Genomic DNA, 19969 nt, shown 5'->3' on the forward strand with positions numbered 1-19969 from the left:
TCACCACGCTGCTCAAGAACAGAATGACAAAATTAGTGAAGGGTGGTATTTTTTTGGTGCAAACGGTGACACGACTGCTCAYCCTCCACATTTTTGACGTGAGTTACAGCATCAGGATTTTGTTATGCTGCAGCACAACTTTCTGAGTGTTCTGCTGTGGGAGTTTTCAAGAAGAATTACTGTTATTATTCTTCATTTTCATGTGAATGTTACCTTTCCAGAGCTCTGCTAAGCTAGCCTGMGAACACCTAAATGGAAATTGGGTGGAAAAGCTGTTATTTGGCTGCTCAACCTGACAGTAAATTTTCAGATAGTGTATGGATTTTCTTTCCTGTTCCTCAAGATTTGTGGCTTGACTCTTGTASTGCAGGAGGGAAGAAAAAAGAGTGAACCAAAGTAAAGCCTCCCTGGGAGSGCAGCAGGTGCCTCTTTTGTGAACGTGGTCTCTCTCTGCTGGCTGAACAACACAAAATGCATCTCTCCCTGAATACCCCACTGCTGCAGCCCAAACACACCAAATCCACTGAAGAGAAAGCACATATCCCCCAGCTGCTCCAAACCTGTCACATATGCACTTTATGTGCATATGAAGTCACCCACATTGGCTTTACAAAGTGCCRAGACACACAGTATTTTCTTTTTCTCTGTGGCACTCAGATTTTTATCAATGCAATTAACAGCAATGTTTAATTWAAAAAGCCAGCCAAGCAGCAGCCTGAAGGAAAGTCTTCAGTACTGTGAAATCAAGAGCTGAAGAAATTATCTGTGACCTGAGCTTTTGCACTGCTCCTCAGGAGCAGCACTTCCCTGAGAGCAAATGCAGCTGAGGGCTGGTAGAGGTGGMACTGATTAGCAGGGCAGGTACCACTCGAAGCATCCACACCTTCCCAGGATGGGGAGAGGAAATTYATGTTAACTGATCTTTCTCCTAATGAAGGCATAAACAGCAAAGCCTACAAGGATCCCCCCACAGGGAACCATCAGTCCTGCACCAGCCTGTTGGAAAGCAGCAGCAGCAGCAGCACAGCAGGGTGCTTTCCACTTACAGGGTACTTGTATGGGGCACTTACATGGAATAATAGGTTGGAAGAGACCTCTAAGATCACCGAGTCCAACCATTAACCTACAACTGCCATTGTCACCCCTAARCCACGTCCTGTCCCCAAGCATTGTATTCTGTTAAGGCACGTGGTATTTCTCAYTCCAAGATCTCACAGAGCCACACATTGGTGCACCTACCCCACTGTTCCCTCGAGAGCTGTGCAGAGGATGCCATTGCCATTTTAAGRAGCAGAACACAAAGAGGAGCTGAGAGGTTAAGGCTGAAAAATTATTTTTTTGGCAGATCTCCATCCATGCCACCAGCCTGCCAGCAGCACTTAAAACATTCAGAGACAGAAGCTTTCAAAAAATGTGGTGGCAACTGGGCATCCTAATCCACACCACTCTTATGGCTCCTGGCATGCATAGCTCTGTGACAGACAAAAATGTGATGCTTTTACTCTTGACTGCTCTGTTGCAGATATTTATCACTTGTGAGCTTATGGTGTATCACAGATACATCTGTGAACCTGTGTCCTTGCTCTTGCTGGAGAGTCCAGCCCCACTCTACCCCAGCCCTTCCTCCTCCACATGGAATTTCCTGAGGCATGGCAGCCTAGCTGGAGGCAARCAGCTGATTATGATATCACCTGTAGATAGACACTTTGAGGAAAAGAGAAATTAAACCAAAATAAAGCAGGCAGAAGGGTGGGCTGGAAAGAGAGGACATGGCCAGGARAACCCAAGAGGGTGGCAGCTATGGCCAGCACAACCTTCCTCATGGTGTGCCCATTTCCCACTGAACAGCAAATAACAGTGTGCTAAAGTTTCATTGCTAAAATGATTTGTATTTTGGGTAGAGACACTRGACTCCTCAGGTTAATGCTGGCATKTGAAATTATCAGTTTGGAGCCTCAAGCACAGAGACAGTAACTGCTGCTGCACACATTGTCARTGCTGCGTATTTTTAGACTCTTGTAGGCGTTTGTAGTCGTTTCAAAGTGCCTTGATGATTTTTGCACATGTTTTTCCAGCAGGAATGGAKATGGTTTCCTGAGCTAGGATATAATGACCAGTGAAAAAAACAAAGGCCAAGTGACTCTTGTTTTATTTCAGGTCCAGAGCAATTCTGAGGCTGCACAAATATTCCTTTTTTTGCTTTCCCTGTGAAGAATTTTGTGATGTCAGCCAGAGATATTTTTCATGGCTCTCCCCATTTTACCATGCCTCCAAGCAGGGGCATGCTCAGGGGTTGCAGGGTGACTTCAGCCACAGGCGCATAGGTTGGGGCTATTTTTCTCCCTTGGGCTCCCTGAAGACCTACTGTTCTTTGGACAACACCCAGTTGCCTAAATTTCAGTATAAAAGAAAACCTGTGAAAATTGGATTTTAGTGGATTCCCAGTTCCTGTGAGATCAGTGCTGAGTTGTTCAAGAAATAATGCTTCTTTCCCACAAGACTCCAGCAGGGCTGAGCTGAGCCCTGCAGGGAGCCAGGGCCAAGCAGCCATGGGAGAGTTGGAGAGCAGCACTTGGCTCCTTACAACCGATCCACCACAAGGATGTTGTATCCAGCAGCTTTCTTGGGGCAGTGGGCAATGGGACAGGGAGAGGAGTTGGGGTGGAAAGTGGGGCTGGGAACTAGGGGAAAGTTTGAGCCAGGGCAAAGGGGGAGTCACAGGTGTGCAGAGCTGGAGTGGTCAATCCACCCAGCCAGGGAACAGGAAACGTGGCACAGGTCCTGTACAGCTCAGCCTGAAAAAGASGTGAGTGGAGACAGAAATGAAAAACATCTGTGAAGTCCTAAGATGAGTCCTAGTAGATGAAGCTACTAGCCTCCACTGCTACTGCAAAAAGAATCTAGCTACATTTTCATGAACAGTATTCYGTGCTTTAAGTGGTCAGCATTCCCTAATTTCCAGAAATTTAGTTTTAAATGCTAGCCCTTTCCAAGTCTTCAGAGGTTGGGAGTATGCGGCCCTAAATATAATGTAACAGAGGCAACCTTAATTCCCCTTTAACCAAGGTCTGCTGCAGGGCTGAGTGCCAGTCAGCCAGTCATTTCCAAGGGACTAGGAATATTTTAGCAGCTGCAAATCCGTCCAAAGAAGTCCTGCACAATTTTTAGGTCATTGCTCTGTGAGAATCCCACTATGCCAAAAGATGATTTCTGTAGTTGCAAAGGACTCCAACACCACAACCAGCTCCAAGGCATGCCCACAAAAAGAAAAGCCAGTGCAGAGCAGGTGAAGAAGGGAGCATTCATACAGCCTCATGCTCATGCTATCCACTGCCATGCYCCTGCTCCAAAGGGCTCTTTCCAACCTTTCCACATCCTCCAAGGGCTGGCACAAAGCACAGCTGCACAAGGACAGTGAATACAAGAAATGCCAAGAAACTCCTGGCAGCAGCCTGCTGGTGGCTGCCCCAGGGCCTTCCTGGGCAGCCTGGGTATGCAGCAGTCCCAGTTTCTCACTGCTGCACTGCTAGATGAGCTTTTATTAGAGTCTTGCAGGAGCTTAGAATTATTACTGCCTCAGCAAAAGTAATACCAGGGAAGTTTTATGGGTTCATATGAAAGAAACAGACAYTAACACCAATGAATTCTCGTAATTTGGTTTATTATATGTTCTAAACAACCTATTTGGTGCCAGTGTGTCTTGTGTTAAATGCCACCAGTAATTCTGTCCTCCTTATTTATCAATTAATGCTCATAATGAAAATGTGCCCAGCCAGTTTAACTCACTGAGCAGCTCTGCTGTGATTGTCATTATGGCCTTTAAATGTCCAGCACTGCAACTGCAATCAGTGATAGAGATCACCATGGTATGGCTGTGCTCTCAGTCCCCAGAAACAGCCAGAAGAAAACTGCAGTGAGGGATAAAATAATGCTCTTATTGCTTTTAAATATTAGCCGCAGCCTACAAGGAGCTGGAGAAAAGGATCTCTCTTATTAGACTGTAATCAGCATTGTCTTTTCTTTTTCTTTTTTAACCTAGTTTGACCAAATATCTGGAGAATCTCCAAACTTGCAGGAAAAGACAGAGACTCCAACAAAGGGCTATGAGGATGATGAAGGTGGTGGTGCATCTCTCCTATGAGGAAATAGCCAGCTGTTCACCCTGGAGAAGAGAAGRCTCAGRGGGATCCYATCGATATGTGTAAATCCCTGAAGGGAGGCTGCMAAGAGRWCACAGCCAGGCTCTTTTCATTGGCACCCAGAGGCCATGGGCACACACTGAAACACAAATTTGCCCCCGAACATCAGAAAACTGCCACTATGGGGGTCACTGAGCACTGACATAGCCTGCCAGTTTTCAAAAGCTGGAAATGGCCCTGGAAAACTGGGTCTAGGGGGCCCTGCTCAAGCACAGGAGGCTGACCCAGRTGACATCTGGAGGTCCCTGTTAACCTCAACCATTCTGGGACTCTGTGAACCTAATTGCTCCCACCACTGTGTGCTCTGAGCACATTGCTCTTTCACATTAGAACTTTCTTAAGGGTGCAGTGACATGGGGAAAAGGTGACCTCTTTCAAATTGCCACCTTCTGGAGGCAGGACAAGCAGCGCATTCCTGCGTGACAGTACGGTGACAGGAAACACGTATTCCCTGCACGGTGCCACATGATCCCTGGCACAGGGCCAGCAATGGCAGGAACAGCTCATCTGACTTGGGCAGAAAGACAGGATGTCCACACGGGCTTTTGTGGCTGAAATGCTTTCCCCAGCTTTCTGAGGCCATGGGAAATTCCAATTCCTTGCTCTTCCTCCAGTCAAACCAGTCTGTCTGAGTGGGGAAGCCATATCCCAGCATCTTGGTAATTGCTTTYGTGGTAAATACAGTTGGGGGTGAATAACACTAAAAAAGATAGCTTTTCTGCAATTAATTATTTTCAAAAGGGTCTGGGATTCAGCCAAATGCTAATGAAGCCAGAGAGAAATGGGAACTGGGCCATTCCTGAAGCAATGAAAAAGCTTTACCAGCAGTTTAAGAGCTGTATCATTTTCTTCCCAAAACCGGACAGATACATCTTTTGGTAGCCATTTTCAGTTACTTTTCACATTTTAGTTTTCCATTCCTTCTGCAAACAGTATCACTTAAATCCTGCATTAGCATTTTGAAAGCTAGATTAAAGATTAAAGACTGTCATACAGTGGGGAAGTTCACACCAGACCCTGAAAATAAAACAAATGAAAAGGAGTTTTTTTAGTCTGAAATAACTTGTTTAGTCTGGAAAATASGATGGGGAGAAAAGCCAAGAAACCCATGCAAGAGGGATTGCCTAATATTTTTTAAGCCCAGCTAGAAAAAGAGATGCAGGTACACGGGGGCATGCAGGGTTGTAAGTTGTGCTGTGTCTGGTCGCAGGAGAAACAAATGTGAGGGTCTAATGGAKTTGATACTACAACCACCTGCAAGAGCAGCAATGAACCAAGGCTGTGAGAATTGCTTGATCACATGGAGCTGCCAGGGAATGGATGGCAGGGTGAGGGACAGACAAAAGTCTTGCTTTGTGGCTTGCTCTGTGCCCTAGCATCTGCCTGAATAACACACCATAGTAAAGAAAATTTTCAAAAAGCCATCTCTGTCTCTGGCTTTTTTTTTTTTTTTTTTTTTTTTTTTTTTTTTTTTTCTGAAGGCAGTGCATACATTGCAAAAATCCTGTGTCTGTTCACAGCATGGAGGGTGTGTGTGTACAGCACAGTAAATTAAACAGGGAGTGGGCTGGAATAACTGCTGTCATCCTGATGCCACGTCCTGCCATTCCTAAACATGCAATTCCATTGATAAAGAAGTAAGCAGAAGGAGAGCATGCAGAGGAAGTGCTGTCATCAGTGCAGATGCATAAATGTGATGCACAAATGCATCACATTGGCAGAACCCTAAATCTGCTCATTTCATTGCTTTTCAGGTCTCTTGTTACAGGGCTTTCCTATAGATTTCTTTTCTGACTTATTCATACAAGATGCTGAAAATTATGGAAGGGCTGATGAGAATGGGAAGGGCGAAGAAGATGGGAAATCATATATATATATGTCATATATATATGAATCAGAGATCAGTAACCTGACTGCTGGCAAGTTATGGTTTTGCTCATTTGTTATTATGAAACTAGAAATTAGTTTCTTAAAATTCCACTTTTATTTTCTAGGGGGCTTTTGGGTTTTTTTACRAGCAAGCCAGGCAATCGGGAGAAGAAAGCAAGATGGTGATGGAGAGATGAAATGTAAAACATCCTTGTTCCTGCTGGGGTCAGACACCACTCAGGTCACTTCACYTGTGCCTTAGCTCAGCTTTGTGTAAGAGGCAATCAAAGCTTCCCTTGTGGAAGTGGCATGCTATTTTATTGCTATAAAGCAACTTTATCTCAGGGCCTACATTTAATAAATGCACAGGGAGTTATTTAGCAACATTAACAACAGCAATGACAGTGTTATCAATTCAGCAGTGTGCTTTTCCATAGAATTCAACACTTTTCAAAGGAGGAAGACAGTGAGGCTCCTTCGGGCTCAGGCTTGTTCCCTCCACCCCCATCCCCTGCCCTCTCAGGCCTAAGATCCTGGGACCAAACTCTCCAAGCAAAGCTGCTTTTCTTGTTACTTTAAAGACATCTTGAGAATGAGCTTATTTTTCCGCTTATATTTCTCCAACCTGCTTATTATTTAAGCAAGAGGACCTTTTACTACAGCTTAGGGTGTTCTGAAAGGAAAACTTTCTGCCAAATTCCAATCTCCTGGTGAGGCCATACCTTGAATCCTGTTCAGTTTTGGGGCCCTCACTACAAGAAAGACACATATGCTRGAGCAAGTCCAGACAGGATCTTACACCTCACCTTGCACACACACACAGAGTTTCTCAGCCCACCTGTCCTAGCTGGGGGTACCTGCACCAGTAGAGGGAGGCAAGTGCAGGCATCTGCCACCCAAAACACCCTTCCAGAAGCTTCTTGTGAGCTACTGGTTTAAACTTTCTCACTGTATCATGACCTTGGTCAGAGTAGTGATGGCCAGGTCACCTTTACAGCCTAAATCTGCCTCATGGATATGAAGCAAGCAGCACGCTATATAAAAGCCTTGCCCACCTCTTGYCCATCTGTGAGATGATGATACTATTAAAAAGCTCTGTGGTCTGTAAAGAGAACAATCAAAGAAAAGCTTTTGAGTAAGTTAGTTGTGGCACTTATATTGGCAGATGTACGGGGTTTTTAAATCCTCCTGCCATAGCGAGAGGATAAAATTCCCAACACAAATGGCAACTATGCAGCAAGATTCTGACATAATTACTGTAATTATATTGTCTCTGCACTCTCTTATAAATCATTGACAGTATGTATTTAATAAGCTCTTTCCCGTTCAGCACGTTGCTCCCAGCTGCTCAAATTTGCGACTGCAATGCAGAGGTATCTTAAAATAAAATTAACCCTTGGAAGCAAGGCCCCTTTCTGCGAGGATGCAGACGAGTGTCYTGGAGCAGGGCCTGGCACTGCACGCCCTTCCCTGCACCCTGGGACACATGGGCAGCCTGCAGAGCAAGGTCTGACTGGCCTCGGTCAGTGGGATTTGGCTGCTGGAGCGAGCCGGGTGTGAAGGATGGGAGCACTGTGAGAACGCAGTGTACCCCCAGCGCTCCTGGGTTACAGGTGCCTCAGCCCACAGTTTTGTTTTGTTTTATTTTGTTTTATTTTGTTTCGTTCCCAAGTCTGATGCGGTACCCTGTAGGAAAGCCAAGGCTTGCTGTCACTGCCCCTAAGGTAGGAGTCTGTGTAAGACAGAGCCCCTTCAAACAAGCAGCCTTGCACTCTCAGCTGCCGGGGGAGTTTAAACTCACACCACAGAGTGCAGATTTGTCCTGAGGGTGCAGGAACCTTGCTTTGACTTCCTGCAGTGCAGCTTTTCTTCTCGAATCTCAGCTTGTCAAAGGAAAAGGAAAGCAATTTCAGCAAACACATCTGTGCAGCTCAGGATATACTTAAGCATCAAATAACACGAAGTATCAATTCAGAGCTCAGGGTAAACACATCATAGTCTAAAATTTATTCCTGGGCTATATAATGTTGTCAGGCCAAAAGTTTAGTCATGAATTAAACTATCCCCTTTAYATTTTTCCCCTTGCTGGTAACTAGMAGTGAATGTACTGGATCTTCAGATGCTTTGCAGATTAAGGGGTTTCTCTGGCTTGACTGGACCTGCAGTGACATCTCGTGGTCCCCCACGAGGTGAGGTGCTGGCTGCTAAGTGGCACAGCCTTCCAGCCCAAACGCCACCCTGATGCCCCCAGAGCACCGCACTGCTGAGCGCTGAGCAGCACCAACCTCCCTGGGGATTCACCCCCGCCTGGGGTGGCTGAGTGCCGTGGGGGGAAAACAACACACACCTCCCCCGGCACATCACCTTCACTGCAGCACCAGGGAACACTCCAGAAACCATCCTTTTAAGCGTGAAGGTAAAYCAATCATGAAAATCAGATCATTGCACAGCAAGCCTGTGGGTGGGCTGTACTTGCCTGCAAAGCCTCAGTGCTTTTAACTCGAGACAAGGAGAGGAATTAATCTATCTCCTCCTGTGCTTATGTCTGTCTGAGACTCACATGTGAGCAGGATGTTTTGCGCTTCACCACTTCTTTTGTTGCAACTCTCAAACAATTTTCCACTAAAAGCCAACACACTTGCTGTTGGCATCTTAGTAGAGGTAATTAAATCTGACATTTCAGTGTTACCTGATTTCACATCCCATTGTATAATTTCACCACCTACTCATTATTTTTCTTCAGACATAAGTGCATTTAGAGTCAATACAATCCTTGAACAAATACTTAGTCAGAGAAAGGTTGCAATCAGCTTGGATAGAAATTGGACAGCTTATTTGCTTAGAAGAAAAAGGGGGGAAGGAGGAGGAAATGAAATGGAATCTTTTCTTTTCTGTGAACTTAGGGCACCAAAAAATTGTGTGGCAAAACTATGAGAAGAAAAATAGTTGAAAAACTTCCCAGGCAACAGCACTCCTGAGCTACTGCACAAAAAATAACGTGAAAGTCAAAGATCTGATTCATTAGATGCCTCCTGTGTTCATTAAAAAGAATTTAAATGCTACAACAAAAGACTCACAAACTTTTTCCAGAGTGAAATAACTGGATGTCCCATGTAAATCATCAGAGATATCAGCGCTTAACACCAGACAGGCAGCAACAGAGTCATGCTGGGAGAACATAAACAATGCAGACACCTCAGATCACAACTGCAATTTGAAAAGTTGCTCTGCACTGTCTAATCCATGAAAATACTCAGTCCTAGGGAAGAGAAGGGTGGCACAATGGTGAGCAGCTTAGGGAGTCCATGAGTCGATCCTCTCAGGCACCTTCCTCCAGCTCTTTCACTGGAGGGGCAGCAGATGCAGCAGCCCCAGGAAYGCACCTCGCTCTGACAGGTTGCTGCAGGAAGGTAGGCCTGGTGGAGACAAGGAAAGGTCATAATTACATTTTTCAGAAATGCAAATGCTGCACTCCACCTCATACACCCCTCCAGTGAGACAGCTCAAGTTTAACAAGAGCGCATGACCATTAGTGTCAGGACTATCAACTATATTTCTTTTTCTTGACTATGTATATCTATTCTTTCTCACAGACATTTGTGCCTTGGGGGTGTTGGTTGAGGAGACTTTAACATGGCCCAGCAATGCCTGCTCACAGTTCAGGAAGCCAGTTATGTCCTGGGCTGCATCCAAAGCTGTGTGGCCAGCAGGGCAAGGGTGGGGATTCTGCTCTGCTCTGTGAGACCCCACCTGGAACACTGCACTCAGCTCTGGGGCCCTAGGCATAAGAAGGACATGGATCTGCTGAAACAAGTACAGAGGAGGGCCATAAAGCTGCTCAGAGGGCTAGAGAACCTCTCCCATGAAGACAGGCTGAGAGATTTGGGGCTGTTCAGCCTGGAGATGAGGAGGCTCCAAGGAGACCTTAGAGCAYCTTCCAKTGCCTAAATGGGGCTACAAGAGAGCTGGAGAGTGACTTTGGAAAAGGTCATGCAGTGATTAGACAAAGGAGAATGGCTTTAGATTGACAGATGGCAGGTTTCCATTAGATATTAGGAAGAAATTATTTTCTTGTGGGGTTGGTGAGGCACTGGCASAGGCTGCCCAGAGAAACTGTGGATGTCCCATCACTGGCAGTGTTAAAGACAGGTTGGACAGGGCTCTGGGAAGCCCAGTCTAGTGGAAGGTGTCCAATTCCCCCCATGGCAGGAGGAGTTGGACTAGATTAATTCCAAAGATGCTTTCAACCCAAACCATTCTATGGTTCTATGATTCATGCAAGTTTCACAGCAGTTTAAAGTCAAAKACATTATGCAAATAGAATTAGCAAACCTTGATTTATTTTCCACTTCATTTCAAGTTATGCAGTAGGTCAAAGACAATCTTCCTGTCAGTTCTTCAGCACTTCTTGAGAGCAGGCTAGTATGGTCAGTCTTCAACAATTTTCCAGTTCATATTACTTTCACAGAAATAAGAGGAAGCCAGTCTGGGGAGAAGGTCAGGAGCTGGTGCAGGGCAGATGCCTGCCCCAACACAGGATTCACCTCTGGCTAACACATTATCRCCAAGTAGGTGCCTGATTGCCATGYCCATCTGTAGAGCCCTTCTCTGCAACCTCTTCCAATGCTCCAAAATCTTTCCTGTTGCACAGTTCCACCCCAGTGACTAATCTAAATATTCTTTGGTTTWATAAGCCTATTGTTTTCTTATTCTAGTCACCACGAACATAAAAGACAAAGAAAAGCTGAAARGAATAAATTGTTCTCTTTGTGTCTTGAGACTTGTATTTCCTTTGAGTATATTGTAGGCAAACCTACTCAAACTCCTTCGATCTTCTTATATTTCTCATTCTCATATACTTACATTCTCACATTTTCTAGATTTCTGTTAAATCTCATTGCTCTTCTCTGAACTCTGTTTTTTCCTAACAAGCATGACATATAAAGCTACACCTGATATTTCAGCTGATGTCTCTCCAGAGCAGAAGAGAACAAGGTATTTTATGCCATTTGAGTGATAGATTCTTTATACATCTCAATGTTTCTCTTCACTTTGCAGCATCATTGTGTTGTTAGAATTGGTCACAAAATGAATGCCAGAGAACTACCTGACCTTTTCCAGCTGTGTTGACCTTTAATTCATCTCTTCTGTTTGCAAAGTTTGCTGGTTCTGTCCAATTTCCCAAGATGATTTTGAATCCTATTTCCACTCTTTAACATGTTTGCAACCTGACTTGGCTTAACATAATACAACACTGTCTCTTTTTCCCTCCTGTACATCCTGCCTCAAACAGATCACAAAGTAGTCACAAAACCTCGTGCATATGTATCCTGCAATCCAACAATCTCTCTTTATGCTCTTTTTATTCTGAACCCCTCAATAAAAAAAAAAACCAAAAAAACAAAAAACAAAGACACAGAGTTACTTGTTTGGTTTTTTTTTTTTTTTTAAAAAAACAAACTACTTATTTTTACTGCAAGGACTGGTAAGAAAAACACAGAATAATGGAACAGCAGACCCTCTTTTCCACTGGGACATGCACCTACAGCATGTTTGAAATGTGCGTGTGCTGTGAAAGTATTCTCTACTTTACATAGAGTTTTAAAACTGATTTGTAATTACATTTAAGACAGTGCTGAGAAAATAAGAATACCTGTCCAATGTTTTAAACACAATTATTTTCTCCTCTGATTTGTTTTTCATTTTTACATTAGAAGAAGAAGGGTTTGAACCTATGTTGGAACCAGCTCTATATTTCAATGAAAAGAGGTGGTTATTTCACRTTGTTTAGCACAGTATTTATTCTTCTTTCAGTTTCTAAATTAGACTGTAAAACTCTGTTTTACATCACAGTCCCACAGCTGGAAAACACAGCACTCTGTGACTGGATTCACTGGACCAAAGTTATTGATTCCGACTGTCGTGACTAAAAAGTGTTAAGGGATGAACCTGACATTCACAGGGATGAAGTTACTGCTAGCTCTYGTAAAGATGTTAAAGCAAAAACAGGGCTGTCCAGCTCTTTGATTTCTCATTAAAGTAGAGCAAAGAGGGGAACTAAAAGTAATTCAAAACATAAATACAAATTTAAATTAAAATTCAAGCCATTAAAAATCTTCTTAGTTCAAGTTCTCCTGTCATTTATTTATATGATAACAAATAGAAGCCCACTTTAAGGCTGTTTTTCCACCTTTATGGCTTAAACTTTTAGCTCCGTTTTAAGCAACCAGCAAGCAGAGGTTAAGTTAGGCAATAAGGTCACTCTGTTCAGCTATGCTGGAATCACACCAGTGCTAATTCTGCTCAGTCGTACCAAGGTAAATACCACCTTTGTTCACAGTGGCATAGATTCTTCACTCTGTCAGAGGAAAGAGACAGACAGCTGCCTGACTCTTAGGAGCTTCCCAAGGTCCTGCAAGGTATCTTGGATAACTGGGTCCATGAACTGTTCTGCTTTTATGGACTTCAACAGGAATGGAAAGGCTCCTGGTGACTTAAAGGAATTTGTCCCAAAAGAGAATATCTGTAAACATAATGATAACTCATAGAAGATCTCTTGAGCAAGGAAAAGGAGGAAAAGGGCTCATATGGAGCACTAGAGAAAATCTAGGAGAGCAGTAGAAATGTGCATCAAAAGGATGCAATACCTCAAAGCAAGTGAAACTCTTTGAAAACGACCTTTCAGAGAGTTACAGCAGGTGAAACAACAAAGCATTTTTGGTTCCAGGAGATGCCATGAATCCTACATACAAAATGTTCTCACAGTGACATGACTAGTTAGGATTCTGTGTAAGAATTCAGCTTCTGACCACAGAGTTCCTTACACCATTGCTAATTTCATTTAGACACAAATTAATATTTGGTAGCTCTGAAAATACTTTTGCTTCACACGCTCTTGAAGTAATAAAGTTTGAAAGAGTGAAAAGTATGAAATTTGGTTCCTAGCAAAAAGTCACAGAGAAACTCTTTTAGACTGAAAATTACAATTTTACATTATTTCAGGAAATGCTGYGTGCAAACGAGCCAGTTCATTATAGTGCCACAGATTATTTCCATAACTAGAAATAACTGGTGAGAAAAAAATCCAGTCTGTACGACTCAACATTGCACTGAGCTGAAATTGTCTTAGGAGCTGAAGGAATAACTTAACTTCCCTTCCAACACTGAGGCTGTTGATGAAATAAGTCAGTTTCTTCCCCACAGTGGTGAGAAGGAACATTTCCCCCTGTACTGAGTCCAGTGCCTCAGATGTACTGTTCTTCATCTGCTCCGTTTATGAGCAATGACCACTTGCCCCCTTCCTCCTCAATAAAACCATTGAGGTGTTTCGGCAGCCTGTCTGAAGCCAAGGAAGAGAAGGACACTTGGCTAGTCTGATCCCAAGGAGATGGTTTGGAAGAATCCCTCCTCCTGTCATCCATTCCAATATGGACACTGATTTGAGAAGGAGTGAGTGGCTTCATGCGGCCTTGAGCTTGTGCTTCATAACTTTCTGTGTCTGGCTTCTTGTAACTACCAAGAGAAAGAGAAAAGATGTTAACAAGATATGCAGAAGCATCTGACATTAGAACAAACCTGAAGCTTCTGAAAACCCAAATGCATTGACAGCATCTATACAGAAAAAATACATTTAGAGATGAATTAGACATGTTTAAATTAATAGTTTCCTATCTAATAGCTCATAAATAATTCATTTTTAAAGTGGGGTGTCATTAATGTAATGGTCTTAAAAATCAGTTACAGAATAATGTTTTTTTATTACTACTTGAATTTTGAGCCTGCCAGTTCTCTCAAGCCTAGACAAGCATAGAAGGATAGGCAGGATGACAGAGAAATGCAGATACTGCTGTCAAGATGCCTTTGATCTGAGTTTTCAGTCATTCAAGACCACATATTATACCCTTCTGTTGCATTTAGRGACATGGCTTAGTGGTGGACTTGGTGGTGCCAGGTTAATGGATGGGCTCAATGATCTTAAAGGTCTTTTCCAACCCAGATGATTCTATGATTCCATGCACTTGAGGCACAATGTTAAAGGCTAAGGGTACTTGTCACACAGCATGAAGACATTTCAATAGTAAAAGAGAGGKACTCTCAAAGTGAGGTTCTTAAAGAAAAATTGTGAGCTTGCTGATATATGAGATGTTCATAGAAGACAATTGCACATGAATGGACTCAATGACCCAAAAATTACTTTCCGATTCAATTCATACTAAGTCAAATCCCAGCAATGGCAAATACGCATGGCCTTTTTCACATATATATATGTATTATTGTGTTCTTTGGTATCTGAAGGTCTATTCACCTGATCTGAAGCTTAAAGAAAGACTATTGTCCAAAATGTATACTGTAACACAGCTTCCATAAGTCTGAAGCCAAGTATCTTTGGGGGGTTCTCACTATCTATCCACCATGGTGTGTGGCACTTAATGCAATCAGCACAAGATCAAAAGAAACGGAGAATTAAGGAACCCTTTCACAGAAATTTCCCATCCTTTGGATAAYTATACACAGAAACCTTTCAGGTTGAAAATCCTGTAGTGGCAGGGCTGATTCTGTAAACAGATGTGTATGTATGTAGTTTGTATTTTATATTGTGGTCTCATTGAGCATTTGAAGCATTAAAAACATGATATAGTAACAGATTTCTTACATTAGTTTATACTGTACTGTATTGTAACATACAGATGACCCCAGCTACAGTATAAATATGTGAAGGTTTGTACCAAATCCAGACACCATAAAAAGTCTTATTTTTGAAAGGTGTTTGCCTCCTATGCTGTTAAGAACAAGTCCACTGTAACTGCCAAAAAGAACATTCAAAAAACATAGCATAAAAAAAAATAACAAAACTTGAAAAATCATGTTATGGTTCAGGAACTGGTTTGCTCCCAAAAGAATAAAGACAGATGCCTTATCTGTAGCAAGGTGCAAAAGAATAAATACACTTGTTCCCTATTTCTCTCTGGCTAATTTGAATAGACAAAAATAAAAACCAAACAAGTATAAACATTTTTTTTTTTTTTAAATTTACTGTTACATTATGGAGAATTATCTTTCAAACTAACTGTTCACTTGATATTCACAGCAAAACCTCSTGGTAAGGTAATGACCAGGTATTGAACTAGATCTCCACTACATGGGCCCAGGTGACACCCAGTCACCCTTTTAGCTGCTAGTTAAAGAATATTCCATACTGTTTTAGTCCAGGTAAGTTTGTAATAGTGACTCTTGTCTCATTTGGAGCCAAGAATTAGTCAGAACAACCCCAAGATAAAGGACTATCAGGTACTTTTAGATGTAGAAAGCCCAAAGCCATGTGTCACTTGAGTCCCAGCCTCAGTATTGCAACAATTCCCCAGCTGATAAACATGAGACAACTTGCCATTTCAGCTGCAGGGAAGACAGCAGAACAGACACAGAAGAAGCTGCCATTGCAGCTGATCCCATCCAAGGCTGAAGCACGAGGCCAACAGGCATGAAYACACCTAGCAAAAAAAACATATGGACATGAACCAGAGCTGCCCCCCCGACCAGGCATTTCCATCCCTGCATATCACAGAACAGATCAGCAGTTCTACAGCACAGCTTGCTGAGACCTCCAAAGTCACAGCTAGATCAATACATATATTTACTCACTCACTACTAAACACGTCCCTTCCATTGCAAGGGATGACCTTTGCACCAATACAGGCACAAGAGTGCAGCCACAGGGTAAGACTACTGGTCCCTTCCAGATATTCTGCACATATGAAACACAGCAAAGGCAAGGCAACAGTACAGGAAAAGGAGGGASAAGTTACTCATAAACAAAACAAGGAATAATTGAAGTTTTAAGTAGGAGTTTGGAACATGAGAAGATGTCTAACAGAGGCATAGAGTACAAGTAGGAGAGAAAATGTGCAATTCAGGGTGAATAAAAGAAAGAGCACCCAAAAGTGGGGTGGTATATCTGATTAGAGCTGGGTTTGAATATACAGCAACTTATCTTCAAGTACTGCCACATGAAGCAAGAGCAGTGTTTTAATTTCATCTAGAAGTATTTATTCCTAAGAATTTAAAATTTGGCAAAGAATTTTGTCTATATGAGAAAAAAAAAAAAAAAAGAATGTATTTATTTTGCCCTCTTTCCACCAAGTTTTAAACAATCCAGGAACGTCTCTTTAGCTCCTTGAGCAGGGAATCAATCCTGAAAGAGGCACCACAGAGAACAATGGTGCTGCTGTCTTTGACAAGCTGASCTCTGGCAGTCACATACCTGCTGCTATGGGTATTCCAAGCATATTATAAATCAAGGCAAGAATCAGATTTATTCGTATTCTTCGCACGGTTCTCTTCGATAAGTGAATACTGGCAACTACATCCAGCAAGTCATTCTGCAAGACAGGAGCGCACTGAAAGTTTTCCACACACAGTTTTCAGAATACTAAACCAGAAAGAAGAGTGTCAGTGATAAAAGAGGACGGGTCAAAACTGTAGTGCTCACCCGAATAAGAACAACATCTGCAGCTTCAATGGCAACATCAGTGCCTGTTCCAATTGCAATTCCAACATCAGCCCTGGCTAGTGCAGGGGAATCATTGACTCCATCACCAACCATTGCAACCTTCTTCTTGCCATTTTGGAGTTCCTGGACCTTTGCAACCTTGTGAGAAGGAAGAACCTCCGCAAACACTTTTTTGATCCCAACCTACATACAAAGAGAGACACCCAGTTGATGACATGCTTCATGCTGAAAGGAAGAGCCCTTTGCTGTCCTTGGTGAAAGACAAACAGGAGTATCAACCAAACTGATTCCGGGGAAAGTAACACTTGCAAGCCACACAGAAAACTGAAGAGCAACATGCCTTTGGTGTAAGAACAGGATTGACTACAGCCCCCTCCACCTTTACTGCAGAGATGCTGGCAAACCATGCTCTGCCCTTAGCATTGTGCCCTGCATGGCTTCTGGAGCTCCACTGGCCTAGCAATAAAGGCTTGATGGTTCAAAGAGGCAGTTTTCAGATAATCATGCTGCATGATGCACCAATAAATGTTTCTGTGAAATCAAAGAWTCCTAGAATGGATTAAGTTGGAAARGACTTCTAAGATCATTAAATCGAACTGTTAACTCGGGACCAACAACTCCAACACTAAACCATGTCCCCAAGTGCCACATCTGCACATCTCTTAAACACCTACAGGGGTGGTGACTCCACCACTTCCCTTGTTCCTGCTGGCCACACTATTGTTGACACAGGCCAGGATGCCATTGGCCTACTTGGCCACCAGGGCACATGTTGGRTCATGCTGAGCTGCTGTCAACCAGCATGCCAGGGCCTTTTCTGCTGAGCAGATTTTCAGCCACTCTACCCCCAGCCTGTATTGCTGCAGGGAGCTGTTGTGACACAAGTCCAGGACCTGGCACTTTGCATTTTTGAACCTCACACAATTGGCCTCAGCTCATGAATCCAGGCCTGTCCCGATCCCTCTGCAGTGCCTTCAAGCAGACAGTGCGACACAGGAACCATGATCAAGCAGTTACAGTAGGGGAAACAAACAGACAAGAATTATGYGCAAGTCTTAGGGAGATTACAAAAATAAAGCAGATGGCTGGCTAAATGCTTCTACCCATCCACATCTCAACTCACATGGAGATGCTTACCAATGGTTCTAGTGTTCTAGTTGAAAAACAGACAAGCACACCAAATAGTGCTAGAACAATGCCCTTTGGCTGCCTCACCAGGAAGAAGCAGCTTTTCACTATATAAGATAGAAGCTCTCTTCTAACCTTTTAAAAAGTAACATTTTATAATGTTTTTAGAACTGCTTGCTATCTTTTTCCATTGGAAAGTAAGTATGTGCCAAAAATGCAATGAAAATGTAGGTTGGCACAGATTAAGCTTGTTTTTTAAAAAAATTCTGACTTCCTGGAACCATAAATTGAAGCTTGCTTCTAAAAGACTTTTTTCACTTGACAAAGGAAGTTGGGTGGGAAATCGCTTTACCATAACTAAACACAAAAGCAAAAGCGTGAAACCCAATAGGAGAAGGATTAAAGCATCACACCGAGAAACAAGACAGATCTCAGAGCACAGAAGAACGTGCATACCACAATGCTGGCTGAGTCAGCTGTGTGGTGGGACACCTAAGAAAGGCAAAGTGGCACATGGTAAGATTAGAAATAGACARCGCAAAGGGAAAGAGGGAAATTAAGATTGACAGTGGAAACATGGTAGAGTGAGAATTTGCAAGGTAGAGTGAGAATTTGACTTTTCACTTACAGTTTGAGGTCAGGGAAATCTCACATAAACCCAATCTCCTTTAGACTGCTATACTTCTTAACAATAGTTCTGTTATAATACTGTTATAATTATGTTACCCTTTCAGAAAATGACAAATTAATGCTTCCCTAACTCTGACCAGGACTGGACCTTCAAGWGACTTTCCTTCATCACTAACCAAACAGATCTGCCTTTCAGCAAAAGGAAGCAGAAGGCTTCAGTTCAGCAACCAGCTGAACCGCAAGAAACTGTATCTCTGGAGAAGTACTGACTGCATGTTTTCAGTGGGATCTCTATAGAGCCACTGGCTTCTATAATGCCATAGGACTTGACGTGATTTTCAGTCCAGGACAAGAAAAATTATTCTTCATTTAATGTATCCAGGGAAACAGGAGTTCCAGAGAAACCAAAGTTCCCACTTCAAATTCACCAGGGCAAACCAGAGTTCTACAACCTCATGATGTAGCCTTTTGAAACACGAAGAAGCAGATACCTGAGTTGCAATGGCTTTTGCAGTTTTCCTGTTGTCCCCTGTTATCAGCACCACATCTATTCCCATGCTCTGCAAGGTGTGCACAGCAAGGGCCGCCTCTTCCTTGACAGTGTCCGCTATTGCGATCATTCCACACAACACTCCTGTGCCAAGAAACGTCCTGTGTCAGAGAGAGCTGTGGAAGGCAAAGTGGCAACAAGAGAACAAGGCTCCCCCTCCATCACACTGTGGTGGCTGGTGAAATAACACATTCTGGGCAATATTGACACTCATGTCTGCAGCTTTCTCACTTATGGTCTCTATCATTTGCCTGCTTCAGATCAAACGATAAAGACCTTTGATATTTAGGGATCAGGAAGAAGTGGAGGAGAGTAGATTTTAATCATGTTTGACTCCTATGTTTTATGCTGTGGACAAATATAATAGTGGGTAAGAGAAAATGTTGGTATTTGTGCCCAGGTCAGATGTTGATGCCATTTCTCCACAGGAAGCACATAGAGCCTGGTTCTATGTCTCCTAGTCTTTCAGGGTTGGATCTCTGCTGTGATTAATTACTTTCATTGAGAAGTCTTGCATCTGCCTTCCAGTACATTGACTCAAAGGTGCATTCACACTCCTTTCAAAATTGCTCTCCAGGAGCACCAAGAATATGCATTCAGTAAATGAATCATAGGGCTCATTTCAAGATTGCAGGTGTACTGGCAGTCTATAACCATTGCAATAATTTCTCATATCAAGGTATTTTCTGGGATCTCCTTCTGCATAGCACAGAACAGAACCCCACTGGCAAAACTCATTTAGTCCAATCTATTATACTTGACTGATCTAATAAATCACCATGTTCATTCATTGCATGTTTTGAAACCAGTGATGCAATAGGTTGGTCCATAATCCTTAACTGATGTAAATTCTGGACTGAATGTGGCACTGCACTGGCACTGCTTTTTTTGAACAATGATCCTAGACAATAGGGGGTTCAGAAATTAACGCTTAAATTAAAAACTACACCAAAAAATCTTGCAAACACAGTTTTATGGTAAAAGCTTGCATTGATACTTCACAGCTCACAAGCAGTTCTGCACTAAAAGATTTGTAGTTTCTTGACACTAAGCCAATGATCAGCTGCTCCAGAGTTTGTTTTAATC

At 42.9% G+C, this 19969-nt stretch overlaps 1 protein-coding gene across 6 annotated transcripts in view; it reads right to left on the reverse strand.

Moving 5' to 3' along the window:
• Positions 1-11536: 11536 nt before the first annotated feature.
• Positions 11537-19969, reverse strand: part of ATP7B (ATPase copper transporting beta) — a 41326-nt gene continuing 32893 nt past the window's right edge. For all 6 annotated transcript variants that reach the window (XM_057367406.1, XM_057367408.1, XM_057367405.1 and 3 more), the window contains exons 17-21: positions 18825-18967; positions 16555-16758; positions 16327-16444; positions 15454-15556; positions 11537-13580 (exon numbers count right to left, since the gene is read on the reverse strand). In XM_057367406.1, the coding sequence (XP_057223389.1) occupies positions 13313-13580; positions 15454-15556; positions 16327-16444; positions 16555-16758; positions 18825-18967 (836 nt within the window). In that variant the 3' untranslated portion in view covers positions 11537-13312. The remainder of the gene's footprint in view (positions 13581-15453; positions 15557-16326; positions 16445-16554; positions 16759-18824; positions 18968-19969) is intronic.

The sequence above is a fragment of the Malurus melanocephalus genome, unplaced genomic scaffold (assembly GCF_030028575.1).
Source record: "Malurus melanocephalus ecotype Western Australia unplaced genomic scaffold, MMel_1.1 scaffold_78, whole genome shotgun sequence".
NCBI lineage: Eukaryota > Metazoa > Chordata > Aves > Passeriformes > Maluridae > Malurus > Malurus melanocephalus.